Source organism: Heliangelus exortis, chromosome 2 (genome assembly GCF_036169615.1).
Source record: "Heliangelus exortis chromosome 2, bHelExo1.hap1, whole genome shotgun sequence".
Taxonomy (NCBI): domain Eukaryota; kingdom Metazoa; phylum Chordata; class Aves; order Apodiformes; family Trochilidae; genus Heliangelus; species Heliangelus exortis.
In genome coordinates, this window is record NC_092423.1 from 31,257,880 (window position 1) to 31,277,834 (window position 19,955).

General features: G+C 38.3%; 1 protein-coding gene across 2 annotated transcripts in view; it reads left to right on the plus strand.

Moving 5' to 3' along the window:
* Positions 1-19,955, plus strand: part of OSBPL10 (oxysterol binding protein like 10) — a 118,195-nt gene that overhangs the window by 68,353 nt on the left and 29,887 nt on the right. The window contains exons 5-6 of one of the 2 annotated variants that reach the window (XM_071735445.1): positions 150-360; positions 10,532-10,686. The exons of the other annotated variant lie outside the window; for it this stretch is intronic. Coding sequence (XP_071591546.1) covers positions 150-360; positions 10,532-10,686 — 366 coding nt within the window. The remainder of the gene's footprint in view (positions 1-149; positions 361-10,531; positions 10,687-19,955) is intronic. 2 annotated transcript variants of the gene reach the window in all.

Consider the following 19,955-nt stretch of genomic DNA (forward strand, 5'->3'; position numbering starts at 1 on the left):
CCTTCGTTTTTGTAGGTAAGTATATGGTATGTTTGGATCAGAACATTAACATTCATTTGTGGTAGTTCTTCACATTTAGTCACCCATAAGAATTCAACAGCTACACAGTCATATTTCCTATGACAGCAGATGTTTTTGGACCTTTACAGATCATGAGCCAAGTTGAGGTACAACAGAAGAATCTTGTACAAGCCATTGAAGCTCTCCCAAGTTCTGGGCCCCTTTCTGCCTTGGATCAGGACTTGCTGCTTTTAAAAGCTACCTCTGCTGCCACCCTGAGCTGCCTTGGAGAATGCCTGACTCTGTTACAGCAAAGCATGCACCAAGTGGGCCAGCATCATAACAGGACACTGTCGTCAGGTGAGCACAAGCTCTCTTGGGTATCACTTTATGTGCCTTGGGGTTCTCAATTATGCTACTGATGTAAGCAAAATTAACCATTCCTCTGAGAGGCAAATGGAGGTGGGCAGCTTGTAACAGCGCTATAGCCTCAAGTATTACAATTTCCTTTTTTGCCAAAAAAAAAAAAAAAAAAAAAAAGATGCAAAATCTATTTAAATCAAAAGAGAGGAGGAAAAGAAGTATCAAATCTTCTCAGGGAAATCAGGTTCTGAAGAGAGGAAGACAGAAAACAGGGGAGGCATGGGGATTAGGTAGATAAGCCTATATTCTTAATGTCAAGGCAGAATCTGCTTGTTTGTTTAGGTTTTTGGTAGTGTTTTATTTTTTAAATTGAAATCATAATACAGATTTTTTTTTTCAATAAAAATACTCGTTATATTATGCAATGTCATATTGAAAATCATATTTCTAGTTTTCTACATTGAAGGATACTGTTAAGGCAGATTTATTCCAGTGTGTGGTTTTCTTTAAATCTGGAAAGCGCTCTTCATGCTGCTATTTAAAAAAGAAACAAACTAACTAAACCAAAACCAAACAAAAACTCCAAAAAACTGTGGCAGATTTAAAATGTCAAACAGTGTGATTCTGCATTGAGCTCTGCTGGCACGAACCTCTCAGTCCCTACATAGTTCAGTTTTTTCCGTTCACCCAGTTCTGCATCTCTGTCTGTAACACTGGAAGCTGGACCTTTAGCTTTCTAAAAAGGTGGCCAGTTATTTTGTGCACAAACTGCCCTGCCTAGTCTAAGAGCAGGATCAGGACCTAATATGAGAGGAGCAACAGCAGCAGAAATGGGCTCTTTATGTTTTTTTGAAGTGCTTTAGCAACATCCTCCCCCAACTTGTCCTTACTTAGAGTAGGTTTACTACAGGGCAGGATATGCCCTCAGGGTTGCTGAGACAGTTAGTTAGGAAGCCCTCTGAAGAATTCCCATTGTGGGTAGAACAGAAATATGAGGTCAGCTGAGAAATGAGCAAATGATGTAAAAAGGGTTCTTGGAAAAAAACCTGTGAAAATGTTGACACTTGTACTGTGGTATATCATAGCTTTCTGATATATTTCATAAAGGAACATAAGTCAACAATTTTTTTTTCTTGTTTTCTGTATGCTGGTTTTCTTGCAGAAAATGCAAAACCCCTTGCACATATCTAAATAGTAACAATAAAATGCATTTAACTGAATTTTTTAATATAATTTCATTTCAAAAGAGAGTGGTTTGGAACCACTTCGGAAAGATGAAAAGCATCCTTCAGAGAAAAGACTTTGTAGTTCCAAAGTCCCTGAAGGTTGTTTTTCATGTCCATGTGATCTAAGTGAACTGTCAGACATAGATGATTTGAATTGCTCATGTCCTTGAATCTGTGTCCAAATAATCTGTTAAATTAGTGCCTGTATTTTGACTTGATGATGATTTTTGAGGATCTGTGCACAAGAACAGAGAAAATAGTTATTGCTGAAAGGGAATCCCATATTTTTTGAAAAACAGTGGAATGCCACAACTATGAAGTACTTAATAAAATTTCATAAATGTTTTTGTTTGTTCCTGCTACTACTTTAAATGTGTACAAGATTCCTTTTAGAAATCAAAATTCAAATTCTGTATTACAAGTTCACACAAGCATCATTGGTGTTTCTGTGAGAATCTGGATGCAAATAGTTAATTCTTTAGTGTGCATGTGTGCTTATTCTTTGCCTTACAATCTAAAAAAAAAAAAAAAAACAAAACACAAAACCTAAAAGCTGCTGAAATATTTACTTTCCTTTCCCTGACTGAGAGTCTGTGAAATGCATTGGCTCTTGACTGAGTCTGTGAAATGCACGGGCTTTTTTCCCCCACCCCCCTCTCTCCTTTTCCCCAGGCCTTGTTATACAACACAGCTGCCTAAAAGAACCTGGCCTAAAAGTCTTGATTACTGGTTTTCCTGAACACTTAATCTTTATCTGGGCATACTTTAATAGACTTAATGTTTCTGCTGAGTTGGTAGAGTTTCAGAGTCATCAAGGCTGCATAAACTCCTACCTAATCGGACTAATGCCTTTTAAGTAATCCTCTAGCAAACTTTAATTATGAGAAATGATAGATTTCATTTTGATTCTTTGTCCTTCAGGTGATGTTTTTAGTTTCATCCCCAGAAGGCACAACCAAAAGATGACCTTTACTGTCATCTCTTGATGCTGTCTGATGAAAATATCTCTTTGCTAACGTAAAAGCAGTCTGTTCCTCTGATAGGAAGTCTCAAACACCTTTTCTACAAGAGGTGATGGCCCTGTACAATTAATTGCCAAATGTTTTCCTCCCAGTGCTATCTCTTTACCTGCTGCATGGTGTCCAAGATGCTAACAGGCATTGTGGGGCAGGATCCCCACAATTTTGTAGAGAGACAAGATAGGAATTTAACTTAATTTCTTGCTTCTAGCCCACAGTACATGAGAACAGGCCAGTCCAGCAGTGCAGCACAGTTCTGCTCATGTGAAGTGTGAGAAATAATTGAACTTAAACCTTGAGTTTACCTTTCTTCAGCATCAAAAGCTCTCAGTATTATGCCATAAAGAGGGAGAACAGCCTGAAAAGGAGATACATATCTGCTTTCTCTGTATCTTTGCTTGTGTCCTTGAAGTCTTCATGGCCAGTTACTCAAGGATTGCTGATTTCTCCTTTGTGTGTTGTAGGTGTTGCAGTATTGCTGCATTTAAAGCAAGAATTTGAAGTAACTGAGATTTTCTGACCTACTACTTATGGAATGCACATGTTAAGATTAGAATTAAATAGTGGCCACTTTAAATGGATTTACAGACCTATATTGTTTTAAAAGGAAAAAAAAAGTTTCAAAGTCTCCTTTCTTTTGATGTAAATATTTTTATTGCTTTGTTTCCATTAGTGTGAGTAGAAAATGTAGTGGAATCTGAGCCAGAATCTAGGATTCTGTAGGTCTTAACTGTAAGTATTTTATGGCAACTTTTGTCACGGAATAGTTTAAGGATGCCATGATGTTTTTCTCTTCATTTTCATATTTCTCATGAGTTGTCAGTGTTAGACCTCAAGCTTAACAAGCAGACATGATTAAACTGTGTTCAATCTTATGATAAAGAGTAGTCAATTATTAGTTTTATTTCTACCCTAAAGCTTCAAGGAAGTTTTTTTGTGATTGTGTTTCTACTTTTGCATCAAAATAATGTCAACTTAATTTCTAGCTGTTGTCACTAAAGATACATACATTGATCACTTGCTAAATTATTTGTAGGGTTTTTTAAAAATTTCATTGAAAAATACACTGGAGAAGGATAATATTAGCTGACCATTTTGGTTACATGTAGTGACTTGAGGATGAGGGATTGCATCTATACAAGCATCTTTGGATTTAGAATTTTTGGTTTTTTTGTAGGAGGGAGAAAAGTGTGGAGGATTTTCTTACTGGCCACGAATGTCACCTGTATGTGCTTATCAATTAAGTGCCTTGTGACAAGCCTGAGTTCATTTGGCATGGACAGGGAATAGGTGCCTTTTCAAATAGAAATGCGGTGAAGAAACCACATTTTTTCCCTTCAGACTTGAAAATGTTTAGTGTTATTTTTTCCTCCTGCAGCTTTTGACAGAAGAGTATCTGTAGAGCCTATTTACTATTACCATAGTTAACAGCCTTCCTTCCCAAACTGCTAACAGAGCAAACTTGAATGTTTGTTTTAAAGTAGCTTTACCAGCTTAAGTTGTGTTGTAAATCTGTTTGTTTCATGGTGGTTTTTTTTTTTTTTTTTAGTTTTTCAGTGTTTCAGCAGACAGAATCCTGTCTTGAAGTAGCAGTCTGCACAGACAGATCTGTTCTTTTAGCCTGCATTTGACAGCAGCCATTCATTTACTGAATAAAGCCTGATAGGAATTTGCATGATGAGTAATGAATTCCCTGATAGGAATTCTCTCCTATATTTTGCTGTTTCACACTTGCCCATTTTTCCAAAGTGTAAAGTAGAATCTTTCTTTTTTTTTGAGGATTTTTAAAAACTAAACCCAAACTCATCCTCACTATGGACTTTCTGAAGTGTGCAAATGCTGCTTATTTTGGCTTCCATGGCAGCGAATGGATTGAAGACTATTCTGGAGTTGGGGGTGGGGAGTACGTGAAATTTGTTGTAGCGGATTCTCGGTTGCCTCCTTTTTTGAGAAAATAAATGGACAGGAAAAACAAAATCTAGATGCTTTCAATTTTTCTACTAATGACAGTTAGGGACTGAGAACTACAAATGACAACTTCTGCAGCTGAGATGGCAGGAGAAGAGAAAAATGAGCAGAGGAGTTCTGTTCCTTGCTTAACTCCCCCTTCCCCTTTCCCCACCACCCCCATACCATCCCTCCCAAGGCTTGTGGGCAAGGAAGGGTAAGGAAAGAAAACAGGGGAGAACATATTCTTTGTTACTGGTGTAATTTATTAAATTTGGGATGTTCTGTCAGGTCTCCCTCAAATACAACATTGCAAGAGTTGCTTCTGTTGAGAATAACCAAAACAATTTGCTCTTCTATCTAAATGCTAATGCAGTATTCCTGATACGTTCTTCTTTCTTTGGAAGATAATGTTATTTTCTAGTCTCTGCACAGCATTAGCAAATGTGAGAAATCTGAAAAGCAGATGCTATGTGCTGTTGCTGGTTCAGCCTGCTGTAGGATTCATTGGAGAAGCAAAACTGTCGCATCCATCTCTGTCAGGGGAAGGAATCCAGATCTAGTCTTGGTTTCTCCTCAAGGCCTACCATTGCATTGTTAAGGGGATATTTGTCAGTGTTGTTACAGTATATTGTAAGAGTTTTACCAATAGAAGTTAGTTTACAATTGCTCCAGGAAAACCAAGACCAGAGGACTTAAAAATAGAAAGGTTTTTGCTATAGAATTATGAAGTAGGTGTTAAGCATATTTCAGGCATTACTCATCATGCAAAAACATAGTTTGAAGGTACATCTGACACGCAGAAAATCATAACCAACAAAAGAAAATTACCAACATTGCTTAACTGAAAAATCTCCTGTAAACCTTGGCTTTGAGAAGAACTTCCCTCCCTCCTGCTGCATGCACCTGTGAGAAGGAAACACTTTTCTCCAGTGGGCATTTGTGTGGGATTACAGCCTGTTCTGCCATCTGAAATAGGTGGGGTTTTATGAACTGCAACATTACTATAGAGAAAGGAGAACAGGTTGTGTCAGGATGCTGTACTTATGTAGAAGCATTCTCCTGTGCCTTAGTGCATTTATCTGCTGCCTGTTCATCACTGTGGAAATCAGTGTCACAGGGAAGAAGGAAAGAAACTAATTTTGGGGTATTTTCTGTAAGAACTGTCACTTAGTGTGTACAAGTGCACTGAACTTTCAGAGGAATCATATTTGGGTTTTCACTCCTGGAATCACAGAACCAACACTGTGCAGGTAGAACAGATCTGGCTGATTCTTCTAATCATGTATTTGGAACTTCCTTATTAGTTTTTGCATAATTTACTGCAGAAACAGATGTTTTATTTTAATTAGTGTAGTGCTTTGCGTAGTCTTAAAGCAAATACTAAAGTAGCTGTGTAGATATGAATGCCTCTGTGTACACGTGAGTGCTTTTATATCATTTGTGTTTGTATATAATTTGAGTTTCTTTAGAATTGTGAAATTCTAAGTCAAAGAACTGAGTTTACCTTTCTGTCAGATGTCTTCAGTTGTGACAGAACGCTGCAGAAATCTGGCTTAAAAACAAAACAGTGACAGCAGTTTCATCTTATTCTTCTCCAGCTCTGAAGAGTTTCAGAGTTTCTCCAAACTTTCTCATGAAGTAGTCTTTATATCTTCTTTCTTTCTCCTTGAAGCCTTTAAAAGAACAGGAATTAAGTTGGGATAGAAAATTTAGAGTGCCATAAAGTGGCAAAGATGGCAGCTCCATTAAAACACATCAAATTATTTACAGGCTGGCAGTTTAGTCTGTGGAGAGTAAATTCCAATAAAAAAATAATTTGATTTGGTATGGGACAAACAACAACTGCCTTTACTATTTCCTGGTAAGAGTAATTTTTACTAGTGCAGATGAGAGTTTTTCATGTACAAGTGATCATGTGAGTGAAGTAAGAGCCATGTTGTTGTGTCCTGTCACTTTCTATAGAGATTGTTTTCTCATCTTAGTAGATTTTAAGAATATATCCGAGTTCTCTCTTTCTACTTTGCTTTTACCTGAAGAAGCTAAAGAAGCTGCTATGTTAGGTCTACAGCAGCTCCCATGGGGTCATACAAGAATGCTGACATCTCAGAATAAGATTTTTAGATTATCGAGATCATCAAAGATTCCCCTGATGATACTTCAAAGCTTTTGAAGTTTCTCAGCTTGTTCAGAGAGCTGACATTTTATTTATTTAAGTTTTGTGGCATATGACTAATATCTTTTATTGCATATGCCTCTCCTGCAAAGTAGTCAAGTTGCAGGCAAACAGGATTTAACTTTCTTTTTTTTTTTTAATGTAAATGTGAGAAAACTTATGTGCTTTATCCTTTGTCCTTTGGATCTTGCCATCCACACTCTTGCCATTGGTATTGGCTAGGTCCTAATGTGTTGTTAAGGTCTGCTTAAAAATTTATTAATCTGACAAGATCTGATGTTTTGTGAGAGTATCATTGCCCTTGCAACAGGTGGGAAAACATACTTGCATACTTCTAACTGATTCTGTTTCTTCAAGAGAGTGTCCATATACATGGAGAAAAATGAATTGGTCTTCGCATGATGTGTTAGTACTGAAGAGGAAAACTAGTATAGTGTTTTTAAAAATATGTGATGGTGAAGTAAATCTTCACACTTAAAATTTCCCCCAAAGCAATATGCTTATTGAAGTGAAAGCTTTTTCTTGTTTATTTTCAGAAATTCAATTTAAATTTTTTTTTTTTTCAGTGAAGGCCAAAATAGATTGTGTGTTCAGAGAGAAAATGGATAGTCCAAAGAAATTATCAGAGGACTTATTTTCAAACATTGAAAGGGAAGTTAGTTCAATTTTTATATTTTTTTTCAATCTTTGTAATAGGAAAATAGCAGCAGTAATCCAATATTCAGCTGTTTGACAGGGAGAAGCAGAAAAATAGCTTGACATTAATTACTGTAAAGTAATGAGGAGCCAGGAGCGTGGGCATGCTTGTCTTGGGTTAGTGCAGTGGTGTTTTGAAAGCCAGGGGAGCATAGGGGTGGCTCCTGTGAGAAGATGCTGGAAGCTCCCCAGTCCCAATCCCTCCCCCATCTGTGCCCAAGGCTGAGCAGACATGGGAAGCTGGATGAGCCTCTGTGAGTGACATACTTAGGAAAGGGAAACAAAGCTGCAAAATATAAGAAATAAAAGAAATATATAAAAAAAGGACCTGCAGAGCATAATAGAACATGAAGTGAGAGAGTAATGCCAGAGGGAAAAGACACCAAGGTCAGTGAGGAAGGAGGGAAAAGGTGCCCGAGCAGGGATTTCCCCACAGCCCATGGTGCGGTGGCAGCTGTGCCCCTGCAGCCCATGGAGGAGTGTGGTGGAGCAGTCCTTGAAGGAGCATGGTGGGGTAAACGTGGATTTGTGGCCCCTGAATGTCACGGGTGGGCAGACATGAAGCAGCAGCCTGTGGGGGATTGCAGAGAGGGTCAGATGTGGATCTGCAGCCGTGTAGGACCCCGTGTCAGAGGAGGTGACTGCTCCCGCAGCAGCCGTGACTCTGCGTGCAGCCCGGGCTGGAGCAGCTCCTGAGGGACTGCACCTGCGGGAGGGACTCATGTCCCAGGGGTTCCTGAAGAACTCTCTGCCATGCAAGGGACCCCACATTGGAGCAGGGGAAGAATGTGAGGAGTCCTCCCCCTGAGGAGGAAGGAGCGGCAGAAACACCCTGTGGGGAACTGACCCTAAACTCCCCCTGCCAGTCCCCTGTGCCCTGAGGGGGAGTAGAAGAGTGAGTGAAGAGATCTGGGCCTGGGAAGAAGGGAGGGGTGGAGTGGAAGGTGTTAAGGTCTGTCCATGTTTTCTCTTTCTCCTTGTAGATTAAATTAGGTTTTTTTCCTTCTCAAGTTGAACTTGTCTGTTCTTTGCCCATTACTCTAATTGGGGAATGAAAACCTCCCTATCCATGTCTTGATTAATGAGCCTTAAGGTGGATTTTCTCCTTCCTGATGCCAGCTGGGCCTAAACCATGACAATGCTCTCTAGAAACCTTTGTGGCTATTAAAAAGGAAAACACGTTTATTATTTTTTTTTTCTTCAAAATCAACTAATTAGAATGATTTAATGGTTTAGAGACATGTGAATTCCCTCCAAGGAACCAATATTTTTGTTTGAAATTTTCCCATTAAGTTCTGTTGTTGATGCTGATGGCATTGATTCCTGCCTCCTATGCAGGGACAATCCATTTTGGATCCACCAAAACAATCTTCAGATTATCCTCTGAATTGGGGTTTGTTTTGAGGCATCTGGGTTTATCCTTTGTTCCTAGCAGCAAACTGCTCAGGACCTGGGGAGCAAGCACAGAGATGTGACTGCAGTCACTGTGCTCCTCATTCCTTGCCATGTTTACCAACACTGTGTGTTGATTTGACCCCATCTTTGGAATGGGGTTCCAAATGTTGGCTTCCTGATGTGTTGGACCAATGACTAGAGCCAGTCCGAGGAAATGTTTTTTTGTTTGGTGCTTGCATTTTCTTTCACATTGTTAACATAATTTGGCTGGGACTTAAAATATCTACTGGCATTGTCCTCAAAGTCAGCAAAACCTAAAAAGCTTAGCAGTATGTAGCCTGATAGCAGAGCCATGGAGATGGTTCTTCCCTTGGTGATGGGAAATTTGAGTAATTCTGTGAAATATACACTGGATTTTTTTCCCCTGTTGGTAACTTGGATCTTTGAAAACAATTTTATACTTAACTATCTGCTTATCCTTTCTTCAACAAAATGCAGTGCCATGAAATCACTCTAAGTAGACCTGAAGACATCATAACAGTGCCATTTTAAATGAGAGGCATGTTGTGTAATTATTTTACCTTTAGAATTTGCTAAGAGGTCAGCTCTAGAATTTGTGGCCCATTTTTAAATAATGTGTTAATTTGTTTGTGCTCAGCATTAGCTCACCGGATTTAGGGACCATTTACTTTAGTTGAGAAGCCCTGGTAACCCTTGTTGATATGGAGAGAAGAAATTACATGTTCCTTAATGTACTTTGTGTTGATTGGGGTTATCCTAAAAAAACAAAAAAGTGGTCTGTGATGAGAGGAGGAGATCCTCCCTGTGACACTAATCATATTTTCATATACAAATTATGGTAATGACTGAAGAGCTGCAATTTTCTTATCGTATCTCTGCATTTTACAGAAGTGTATAATTAATAGCTGAAATTTAAGCCCTGTGCTAAGGGCTTCTGATTTGCATGTTGGTATTATGTTCTACAGCAGTAAGGGGGGAACAACTGTAGTTACCTTAGCTGGTCATTCTTTCTGTCTTAGCATCCTTAAATAATGGCACAACCTGGAAATCAGGTTCCACCCCGCCCCCCCAAAATAAGGGTTATTCTGATGTCTAGTTCTTGATTCCTGCTTAATGTGTATTTCTCTAAACTGTGGTCTTGGGGCTGGTAAAGCATTTTAGCACTTAATCTAGAAAGAGCTTTTAATAGTACAGTCAGAAAGAAAATATAGCTGCTAAACTTAAAACTCTGATTTCAGAAAGAAGAAGGAGGCATGGAGAGCATGTTAGCTGAACTAGTCTTTGGACTCAGGGCTGATGCAAAAGCTACATAATTCCTCCCCCTTCTGGTGCTTATCCATATTTATAAGATGTGGCAGGTGTTGGCAACTGCACTGTGTCAAGAATATCTTGGATTGCTTCATAACTATTAAAATACTGGATGAGAATACTTAATTACTAAGATGTATCAGATTGTATGCTCTTTATGTACAACTGTATCTGGTGGTAGGAGTAACATTTTAAAATCTTCCTTCATTGACTTTAAAAAAAATATTTATCACAGACTGGCATAAAAGATCCTAGAGTATTTTTGTTACTAAAGTAAAACTGTGCATGGAAGCAGAGAAGAGATACCAGTAAAATGATGAGATGAACAGAAGAAATCTGCAATCTGTCTCTTTTAAGCTGACACCCATTTTCTGCTTCAGAAGGTATCCTGGGATGGTCTGGGCCCAAGTCTCACTCCACAGAGCAATTGAAAAATGGTGCCCTCAGCTCCTTATCATCTGCTAGTGCCAACATTACGTGGGCAATAGTACCATCTGCAGCCCAGGATGGACAGGCACTACAACCAAATACAGAGGTAAGCAGGCTAGGTCTCTATAGACCTTTTTATGTTTTATCTGACACCTGACATTGGCTAAATGCAAACCATTTATGATGGTAGATACTTTTATTTTAATGACTTACTGCCCTTTTTTTTTAATAGTGTGATATTTGTTTGAAATTAGTTGTTTTTACAACTATGTGCTATGTTTCATGCAAAAGTGCACTCTAAAAATTAGAAAAATATTCTAACAGTATTGGTGTGTGCTTTTGCACTCTGATGTTTTTTGGACAGAGACAGCAGAGTATGGCACACATAGTCTCTTCTGTTAGTAAAACCATTTCACAGATGGTCAGTACACATTTTACACATTTCTATCTTCTGGTGAAAGAAAAAAAAGCTGATTCTTTTTTATGCTGGGTTGAGATAGATGGGAGACACTGGGACCACAACATTTGTTTTCTACCTGTTCTTCCATGTTGCTGTTTCCTCTTGGGTGTCTCTTGTGTATTGCTGACTAGTCTTGAGTTGAGATACTCTATTGTTTTCTGACCCCTTTTCCTGCTAAGTGGTTTTGGACAGAACTTGTCCATAAAATCCTACACCAGCCTGTTGATCTGTGCTTTTGTGGCGTTTACTTGGTAAAGGGCAGTTCTGAAGCACCGGCTCTTTGAGGAGGCTCACAGCTGCGTCTCAGGCATCTCATGCACTGAAAGTCTCTCACCATGCCAAACCTCTCCAGCTTCTGCTCTCTGCTTCGGTTACCAATGCTGCCCACCAGGAAAACACTTCACTCTGAGACCTCACAGATTGTAGGGCACCTGGAGCACCTGAGCCCTGGAGATCTGGGAAGAAGTTTTTGAGAGAGCTGAAGAAAGCCTTTTCTACTAGTGAATGTTCTTTGGCAATTGCGGTGGCTTAAATTAAATTATATTGCCTTTAATAAAATGTATAATGGCTGGGGCCATCAATAAAGCTGTGTGGTTTTGCAGTTCTTTTGTAGTATCTTGAATTGAATATAGTTCAAAAAATCCAAGGCAAAAACAGATTTTATTTTATTTTTTTCAAATGTTATGTGTTACTTTAGTCCTGGTCCAAATCCGTCCTTAGAAAGTAATTTCAGATTCTGTTACTCTTAATTTCCATTAATCACAATGTTTAAATTAGTTGGTTTTTATTATGAAGTCATGTAATTTCTTTTCTAGATAAGCTAACTGCAGTGGTCTTTTGTTTTGTGGGTTGGTTTTTTTGTGGTGTGTGTTTTTGTGGTTTTTTTTTTTACTTCAAGGAGGGTATTTAAGAACCTTATTTTGAGAGTTACTGCTTTACTGACTGATACACTGTAATTTGTTTCATTAGGGTTTTTTGGATGTTTTTATTCCTGACCACCTGGTAAAACCGAATGAGGTGTGGAAGCATGGCCTTTGCAGCAAGAACATAAAAAGTAGCAGCCGATTTAACTCATCTCAGGGTATAATTTTACAGTTGAGTTGAGCCATTTATGACTGACTTTAAATAACCTTTTTTTTTAAAGTCTTGTTTCTTCCTTTTCAGTTGTGAGTGAGAGAGAGATATACTGAGTTGTGTGTGTGGCTTGAGGTACTGCTTTGCTTGTGGAATTCATGATTTACTGACAAGAGAGTACCCTTGAAGAGATGGAAACAAGCAAGGGAGCTTAGCACTGTTTGTAGTACAGAATCCTTAGTGCTTTGTGCAGTCTTCCTGAAATCAGCTGCATTTTGGAGGCCCTGGGGGCTCTGGCCCTTGAAAGGGGCTAGAAATAAAAACCAACCAACCAACCAACCAAAAACCAGGCAAACAAATGCAAACAAACAAAAAACCCAAAACAAACAACAAAAGATTTTTAAGTTATAAACATCTGATGTTTTTTTTGACAAGCAATAAGTGGAAGTCTGTGAACTGGTGGAACAACAAGAAGCAGATGAACTCATGCATGTAATTTTTATTACATAGTATAGTTTATTAAGCAGAAATTTGGGTTTGCCTGAAGAAGGTGGCCTGAATCAGGCTTCATTCCTGGAAGCTCTTTCTGAACCTGCATTTTCCCTTTCCGTGTGTTCTTTGTGTTGTCTGAGGCTGAGATTGTTGACTCCCAATTTGAAGTGCTCTTTCAACTATAGCTGATAGATTTTTCACTTTTGATAATTTTGATCAAGATATCCATGCCCCATTGGCAGGCTCAAGCGCAAAACCTGGGTTGTGGAAGGGGTAAACATTTCATCTGAATGGAAGTTGGAGGTTTTGTGTTTTGATCTTTGCCTTCAGGTCAAGCAAGTTCTCATTCCCTGTTACAGACTCTGCACCTCTCGGCTGCAGTGAGCAGATCCTTTTCTGGGAGAGGAGGTGAAGTTTTCCTAGATGGCTGCAGGTTCTGCCCAGCTGTCCAAGCTGAGCCAACTCCAGCAGGAAGCTGGAGCTCCTTGTGACTTGAGAAGGGAGGTTGGGAGGACAGGCTTTGAATAAGAGAAAAATCTTTTGACCAACCTGTTCCCCTGCTGAAAATGCTGTCTGAGCCATTTAGTCACCCAGGAGGTGACATCTTAACACCTCCCAGAGTTGCCAGAGGTGTTTGCTTAACACACTTTACCCAGCAGTATTTAAACATATTTTTAAATATATTCTGGCCTGTTTTCTGTCCGAAGTAGGAGCCTACGCTTGGCTTGAAGGTATAAAAGCACTGGCTGTGCTAATTACTTAGCATGTGTAATTATACATAAAGGCAACTACAAATCATCACACTTGTTTCATCAAGATGAAAAACTGCTGGCATCATCAGAGAATGAGAAAATGTCCTTGCTTGAAAAATTTTTGACACTGAAGACCCTGATTTCTGTATTTATTTATCTGGTAGCTTCTTTTATTTGTAGAAAAGAAGAACACACAAATGTCATTCAAATGAAGCTTATTTATCTAAATTATTTTATTTATTAAAAAAAACAAACAACCTGCATTAGGCACTGGATGATGCTAATTTCTGAAGAAATTGGTAGTTTATTAATGGGACTCATCTTTGAAAATATACCTGCCAAAAGAAGTAAGCCTTGCTTTTATAGAATTTATGTGAAGAGAGTGGTGTTTCCTCTATCAGTGCTACAAAATGAAATCAAATTTGTTCTTCGACTGGGCCTAGATTTTTATTTTTAAAAAATCTCTACTTTTTATAATATAACCTCTATCTCTTACTCAGAGGCTGTACCGTAAAGGAATGGGAAAGAGCTTTTTGGCTAAAACTCAGAAACATCAGGAGACGTACCAACCAAACAAATTGTGAATTGACCTGTAATCTGAAATAGAAAAAGCCATTAAATTGCTACCCTTGAGGAACAGCCGACTCAGCTGCTTACATTACAGAATGTTATTTATAAGGGAAAGATAATTTTAGGTACCTGGAGCAGCAGTGACTTTAAAAACCAAACAGAGATGTTTGGTACATTGTGGAGGGGTAGGAATGGCTGCTGAGGAATCTTTCCCATCTCTCAGGCTGCCAGTGGCAGCAGGATCCTGGCAGCACGACCAAGTGTCTGAACGTGTTTAGTGATAGCTGTGTTAATTCTCAGCACAGCATGTAGACACTTTGCAGCAGTGCATTAAGCAACATCATTAAAAAAAACAATTACTTGTTCTCTGCCGTGTTTTTTAATATGTTTATAAAGAAGCAAAGGTCTTTATAATTCTCCTCTGGAATAACAAGACTCATCTGATGCAGTTTTATTCAAATACATAAGCATTCTTGTGGGATATAGTAAGTTCCAGAGTTGAGTTTTGATGCCATAGATAACTATAGAAAAAACCCTTTCTTTTTGGTCTGTCACACTGTCAGGGCTTCAGGAATTAGGTTTCTCCCCTGATGAAATAACGTAGCAAATACAAATTCTTCTCCTAAGGTAATGTGTAGGTGTTTAATTCCTTTTGTTATTTAGGGTGTTCCTTGCTTCCAAATGCAGGGACAGATAATACTTAAAGAAGTTCAGAAAATACATTTTTGTGTCAGAGATTATTTTTTTGTGTGTGTTCCTTGCCTATTTTAGCATCTCTTTTCTTAATGCTGCTGTTTTGTCTTCCCACTTAAGTTTTCTTTTAGGGTCATTATATAGGATAGCATGAAGTTAAAGCCTGTTATCTTCTCTGCAAGGAGTAACAACTGACTTTTAAATTGCACCTTTATCTTTATTTTTTCATACCTTTTGGGGGGGTATAAGTTTCCATGTGTCAGTTAGTTTCCTTTTTTAGGATTTGTTTGGTATGTCCTCTGGAAACACCAAGTGGAAACAGGGCTAAGGGCTGAGCTGAACAAAACTGTTCTTCATATGATGTGAGTTAATGTAAAATACTTTTTGTGCATGCCTTAGTGAACCATTTGGACTTTTTTGGCATAAGCTATTTAAAAATTTCATGGTGCTACTTAGGGTTTTTTCCTTAAAACAGAACAGGACAAACTTAATGTGGAATGTGCCAGAATGCACTCTTCAGAGCTGTGACGTGAACTGTGTTTGTGTTCAGTCTGCAGTGACTGAGACCCTGCTTCCATCACTTAAGGGTTTCTAATTTTGAAATTCCTTTCAGGAAATGCTGAAATAAATTAGTTTTAAAATACTGAGTCTCATAGTCAATGAACTTGTAATAAACATTGGTGCCTAATTATAAGAGAGGTGGGAATCACTTTCATGTGTGAGCTACTGTTTCAGTGTCAGAATTCCCCTCTGAGCCGACAAAATGTAACTGCAGGCCAAATGTTTCCCCTGGCAGCCAAATACAAATGGGAAACAGGCTGATTTATGCAAGATCTGAGAGGGAAGGCACAATTTTCTTTTGATCTAACAGTTTAGTTAAGAATCCTTGCAAAAAACCCATGCTGTAACTACATCTTTGATTGAGCTCTCTTCATGTGATTTTTATGCCTTAAAATACTGTGACAGCTGATTCTTTCCATCCTGCTTTCCTGTCCCTAACTTTCCCTTGTTTGTGCACTTGCTCCATATTGAAGTGTCTTCTTAATAGGATTGAAGTTTTAGCTCTGTAGGATTGAGGATTTAGCTCTGATTATCTTACTCTGCTAAACCAGGTTTTAATTGTGGTGGTGACTGCAAGGGCACTGAACTCCAGGTCATTAAAGACACTTTGTTTTCCTGGATGATCTGAACCATGATGGTTTTAACTGTAAGAAGGAACTGCATTATTTACAGGAGGTACTGAATTGTTCAGTTCTTAATTTTTTTTAAATTGTGGTTTTGTGCAATTTCTTCAGGTTATAGTTGTTTTCAAGCTGAAGTTGTTTTTCTATCTGTAGGTTTAGTATGCATTGTAAAATGGTGATGCTTCATCCATTACAGAGGTTGTAATAGCTTTTAGAGCTATTACAGAATGTGTTAGAGATGCTAAGAATTCTGAAAGTGCTCCTGCAATTCTGGAAACTAAGCTAGATACAAAAAATTATTTCTAATTTGATATTCCCTTGTGTCTCTGTATCTCATCAGGACTGTGGATTGTTTCCTCGTATAAATTGTTCCGGGTGTTTCCTATTTCCTTTTTCTTCTTGACATAAATCTGTGTTGTTGGTGTTGGGTGATCAGCTTAGCCCTGACATGCAGTGCTAGCCACAAGCACAGTGATGGACAGAGAACAGATCAGGGTGGGAAAGTAACATTTGCAGTATTACAGAGAGTCCCTTTTCACATTACAGGATTTCTGAATGTAGTCTGCTTTTTGCCTTCTGCATGATTAAGTACTTTCAGGGCTGAAGAGCACAGTAAATGGCCTGTAATGACTTAAAATTCTAAATTAATCTCTAGGCAAGGATGGTACCAGTTAATCCATTCACTAGCAGACCATCTAAAAAATGAAATCTGAGATAATCAATTGAAGGTATATTTAAGGATAATCAAGGGAAAGTATATTTAAGGATTAAGTGCACAATTACACTAAAAGTAGAATTAAGTGACCCTAAGCCTGCTACAGCAGCACTGGCAGTGACTTAGATAATCTAGCTAATATTTAGGGGTTTTTTTTTTTGGTTTTTTTTGGCCTTGCTAGCTTTCTGGAATAATTACTGTGTCAGCTAACACAGTAACATTGCTTATGCATAATAGTTAATAAAAATTTAGCCTCAGCCAGTCATTGCATTTTGTTGAGTCACTTCCACCTCCAAAATGCATGTATTCCAGCTACTCTCTATATAATGTATCAGAATAATATTCTACTTAAAATAAAAATATGAAGTTCTAATACAAAATTTGAACCCAATGTCAATAAATACAAGGCTCTGATTCATTTGAAATTTCATAATTATTAGTAAAATTCAGTGAAAACTGATCACTGGAATATAAAGAACTTAAGATTCCTTTGCAGTGAGGCTTAAAAATTGAGTTAAATTGGATTAATTGCTTAATCTATTCATTATAAAACCTGTGGCCTCTGCAGAATGAACTCTGAAGCCAATGCTAATTTTATTTCAGAATTGTGTGCCAATAGATTTATTGTGTGCCAATTGATTTGCTTTGTGCTTTTTTCATTTCTTAGTATGTCTATGTATGTGGGCTTGGCTCTACTGCCTGTTAGTAAGCTTATCCATCTCATTAAGGCTGTCAATAACTTAGCCAGATTTTAGTAAGGTGGTCTGAACCCTTCTACAATGAGTATTTGTCTCAGATTTAGAGAATCATTATCCAACTTCAGCTGTCCCAGGTAGTCTTGCTAGGAAGAAACAGGATTTTCTGCTTGTGGTGATGAATTGAGGTGATTCTTTAATTGAAAAGCTCTGAATGTGGAAACAGTGGGGATGAAAGTATTTAATTATAAAACTCTGTCTTACAGTAGGAAGGAGAAGGTGGAAGAGACAGGACTCCTCTACATTAGAGTGTAGAGAGACCACACAGTTGTTGTCTTCACGGTCTCAGATGGACCAAGAGATTCATCAGGCTGAGGGCGAACCTTAGGAGCTTTTCAAGTGAAGTTCTCCAGGCCTCAGGAGGCTGGCCACATGAAATCTGTTTTGTGTATATATATTGAATGTTCTCCTGGTATGATTTACAATGATTTCTTTTCTCTTTTGGAGGACTTGAGCCTGTCTTTATTTACTTGCTTATTTTGTGTGTAAATGTGTTGCAGTAAGGAGAGTGTGTATGGTGGATGGAACGATTTTTAATTCTGCTTATATTAAAATGCCTTTACCATTTTTCTCCTCTTATAAACATGTTGGCATGCGATATTTCACACCAGAAATAGTACTGTGAGGACTGGATGTACATATAGATTAGTATTGCAAAAACAGATGATTCTAAAGGTTAAATTTGTAGTCGTCCATCTTTTTGTGCCCTCTTTGAGTATGTAAAATGGTGTATTATCAAGTAACGTGGTAGCATTTTTCTGCCATAAACTTGCTTAGCTAGCATACACACCTACATAGGAGAGAAGAAAATTACAGCTGGCTCAGTGACTTCAGTTCTGTTGCTTCCAAACTTCTCAATTGCTGGCTTTGCAAGAATAATCATTTTGGAATCACAGAGTACTCCAGCTTGAGAGGACACAGAGTTAATTCAGAGTTAATCAGGTCAGCTTGCTCAAACTCGTGTCCAGTCAAGCCTTGTGTACCTCCAGCAGCGGGGGTCCCACAACCTCTCTGCACAACCTATTGCAGTTTCCTTAGGGATTTTTTTATCAATGGGAGCAAAGGTTCATTTGTGTATGATGCCTTTTCTTACCAATGTACTGTGCTGTCTGGTGAGTGGCTAAAATCACCTGCTGGATCTGTTACAAAGAAGTGTTTGTTTTTCCCTTCTTTGTGGCAGTATGAGGCAAATTGCTCCTTGCTTAGTTCTTCAGGTTTCTCCCCAGGGATCTCATTCTAAAGAGGATTCCTTTTAATACAGCGAAATGCCTAGAGAGTACAGTCTTCTGCCATACTTGCCTCCATGTTAGGCTCAGTGCAGTCTTTTGTCTTTAGCTTCCCAGAAGTTATGAACCCACCACTTTCAGAGCCCTCATCATCTCTGAAATCCTGCATGGCTGTTGATGGGAATCTGTCCTTCCACACTGTGTGGTCTGTGAGCTTGTAAAGTCTGAGTAAGTCATTCGGGATAGTGTCAGATGCTGTATTTGTAGCCATCAGGCTTCTAAAAAACATTCTCAAAACAGAACTTTAAGGAAATTGTTCTTCACTAGTATCTGTACTGCATTAAGAACAGATTTTGTTAAAATTGTTTATGATACAAGACTGTATTTATCATGGTTTTATGTTAGCATAAAATTTAATGTTGTGATTTATGCTATCCCTTGAGGTTTTTTTGCTTCAATTTAGGACAAGTCCGTGGGGCTTTTCTCTTTGTGCATTTTTTGTAATCTCATGTTACGGTTTCTCTCTGATGAGACCAGTGATGAAAAATATTTATTCCCAATTCTTACTGAAATGGAATACTGCAAAGTTCTCCTGTGCTTTAGAGTTCAGAACTACAGTGCTGTAGTTCCATAGCTCTCATTTCGAGAAAGATGCTCACAAGATGTGTGGGGACTTGTTCTGGTACCTAATGTTTTCCTGTGGAGTCTGGGCTTGGGCATTAGCTGCTTTTCAGGATTGACTGCCTTAGGTTTATGAAAATTTTCCAGAGGAATTGTCTTAGAAAAAGATGATACGAACTTGTAGGGAAAAAATTATCCAACAAACCCTTGTGTGTAATAGGATTAGAATGCTGTAGGTAACTCAGAAGGGGATATCTGTTTAAAAAGATGTTAAGTCACTGATTGATTCTTTAATCTTAATCACTTTCATGGTTATGTTCTCATACTTTTGTGAAGTCTTATGCAGGCTATACTTCAACATAAACATAGATACCCTTTATTTCATGTCACATGCTTTTTTTTTCCTGCTCTTGGAACAAATCAACCCTTTTTCTTCTGAAATTCCTGTTTTATCTGGTTCTCATCACTTTACCCCTAAATATGGTCACAGGTCGGAGTTAGACACATCTGCAGTGTACGAACAGGAAGCTCTCTGAGCTTTTTCTTTAAGGATGAAAAGACTTCTGTTCCCCCAGATACTACTGCAGAACATGAACAAAAAAGCATTAGTAAAGCACTCAAAATAGTGAATATCCAGATAATGCTCTTGCCTCCAGATGCCTGGTGGATCAGTTTTGTTGGAAAGGAAAAAGATTGCAGACCTATTTGTCACCTAAGGTACGGGTTTAGTTTTTATTTTCTTTGCTTGCATCATACATATGTCAGCCTGTCTGTATTTTTAAAGTATTAGTATCAGGATTAATTTCTACTTTGTCCGCTTGCTTCACAGTGAA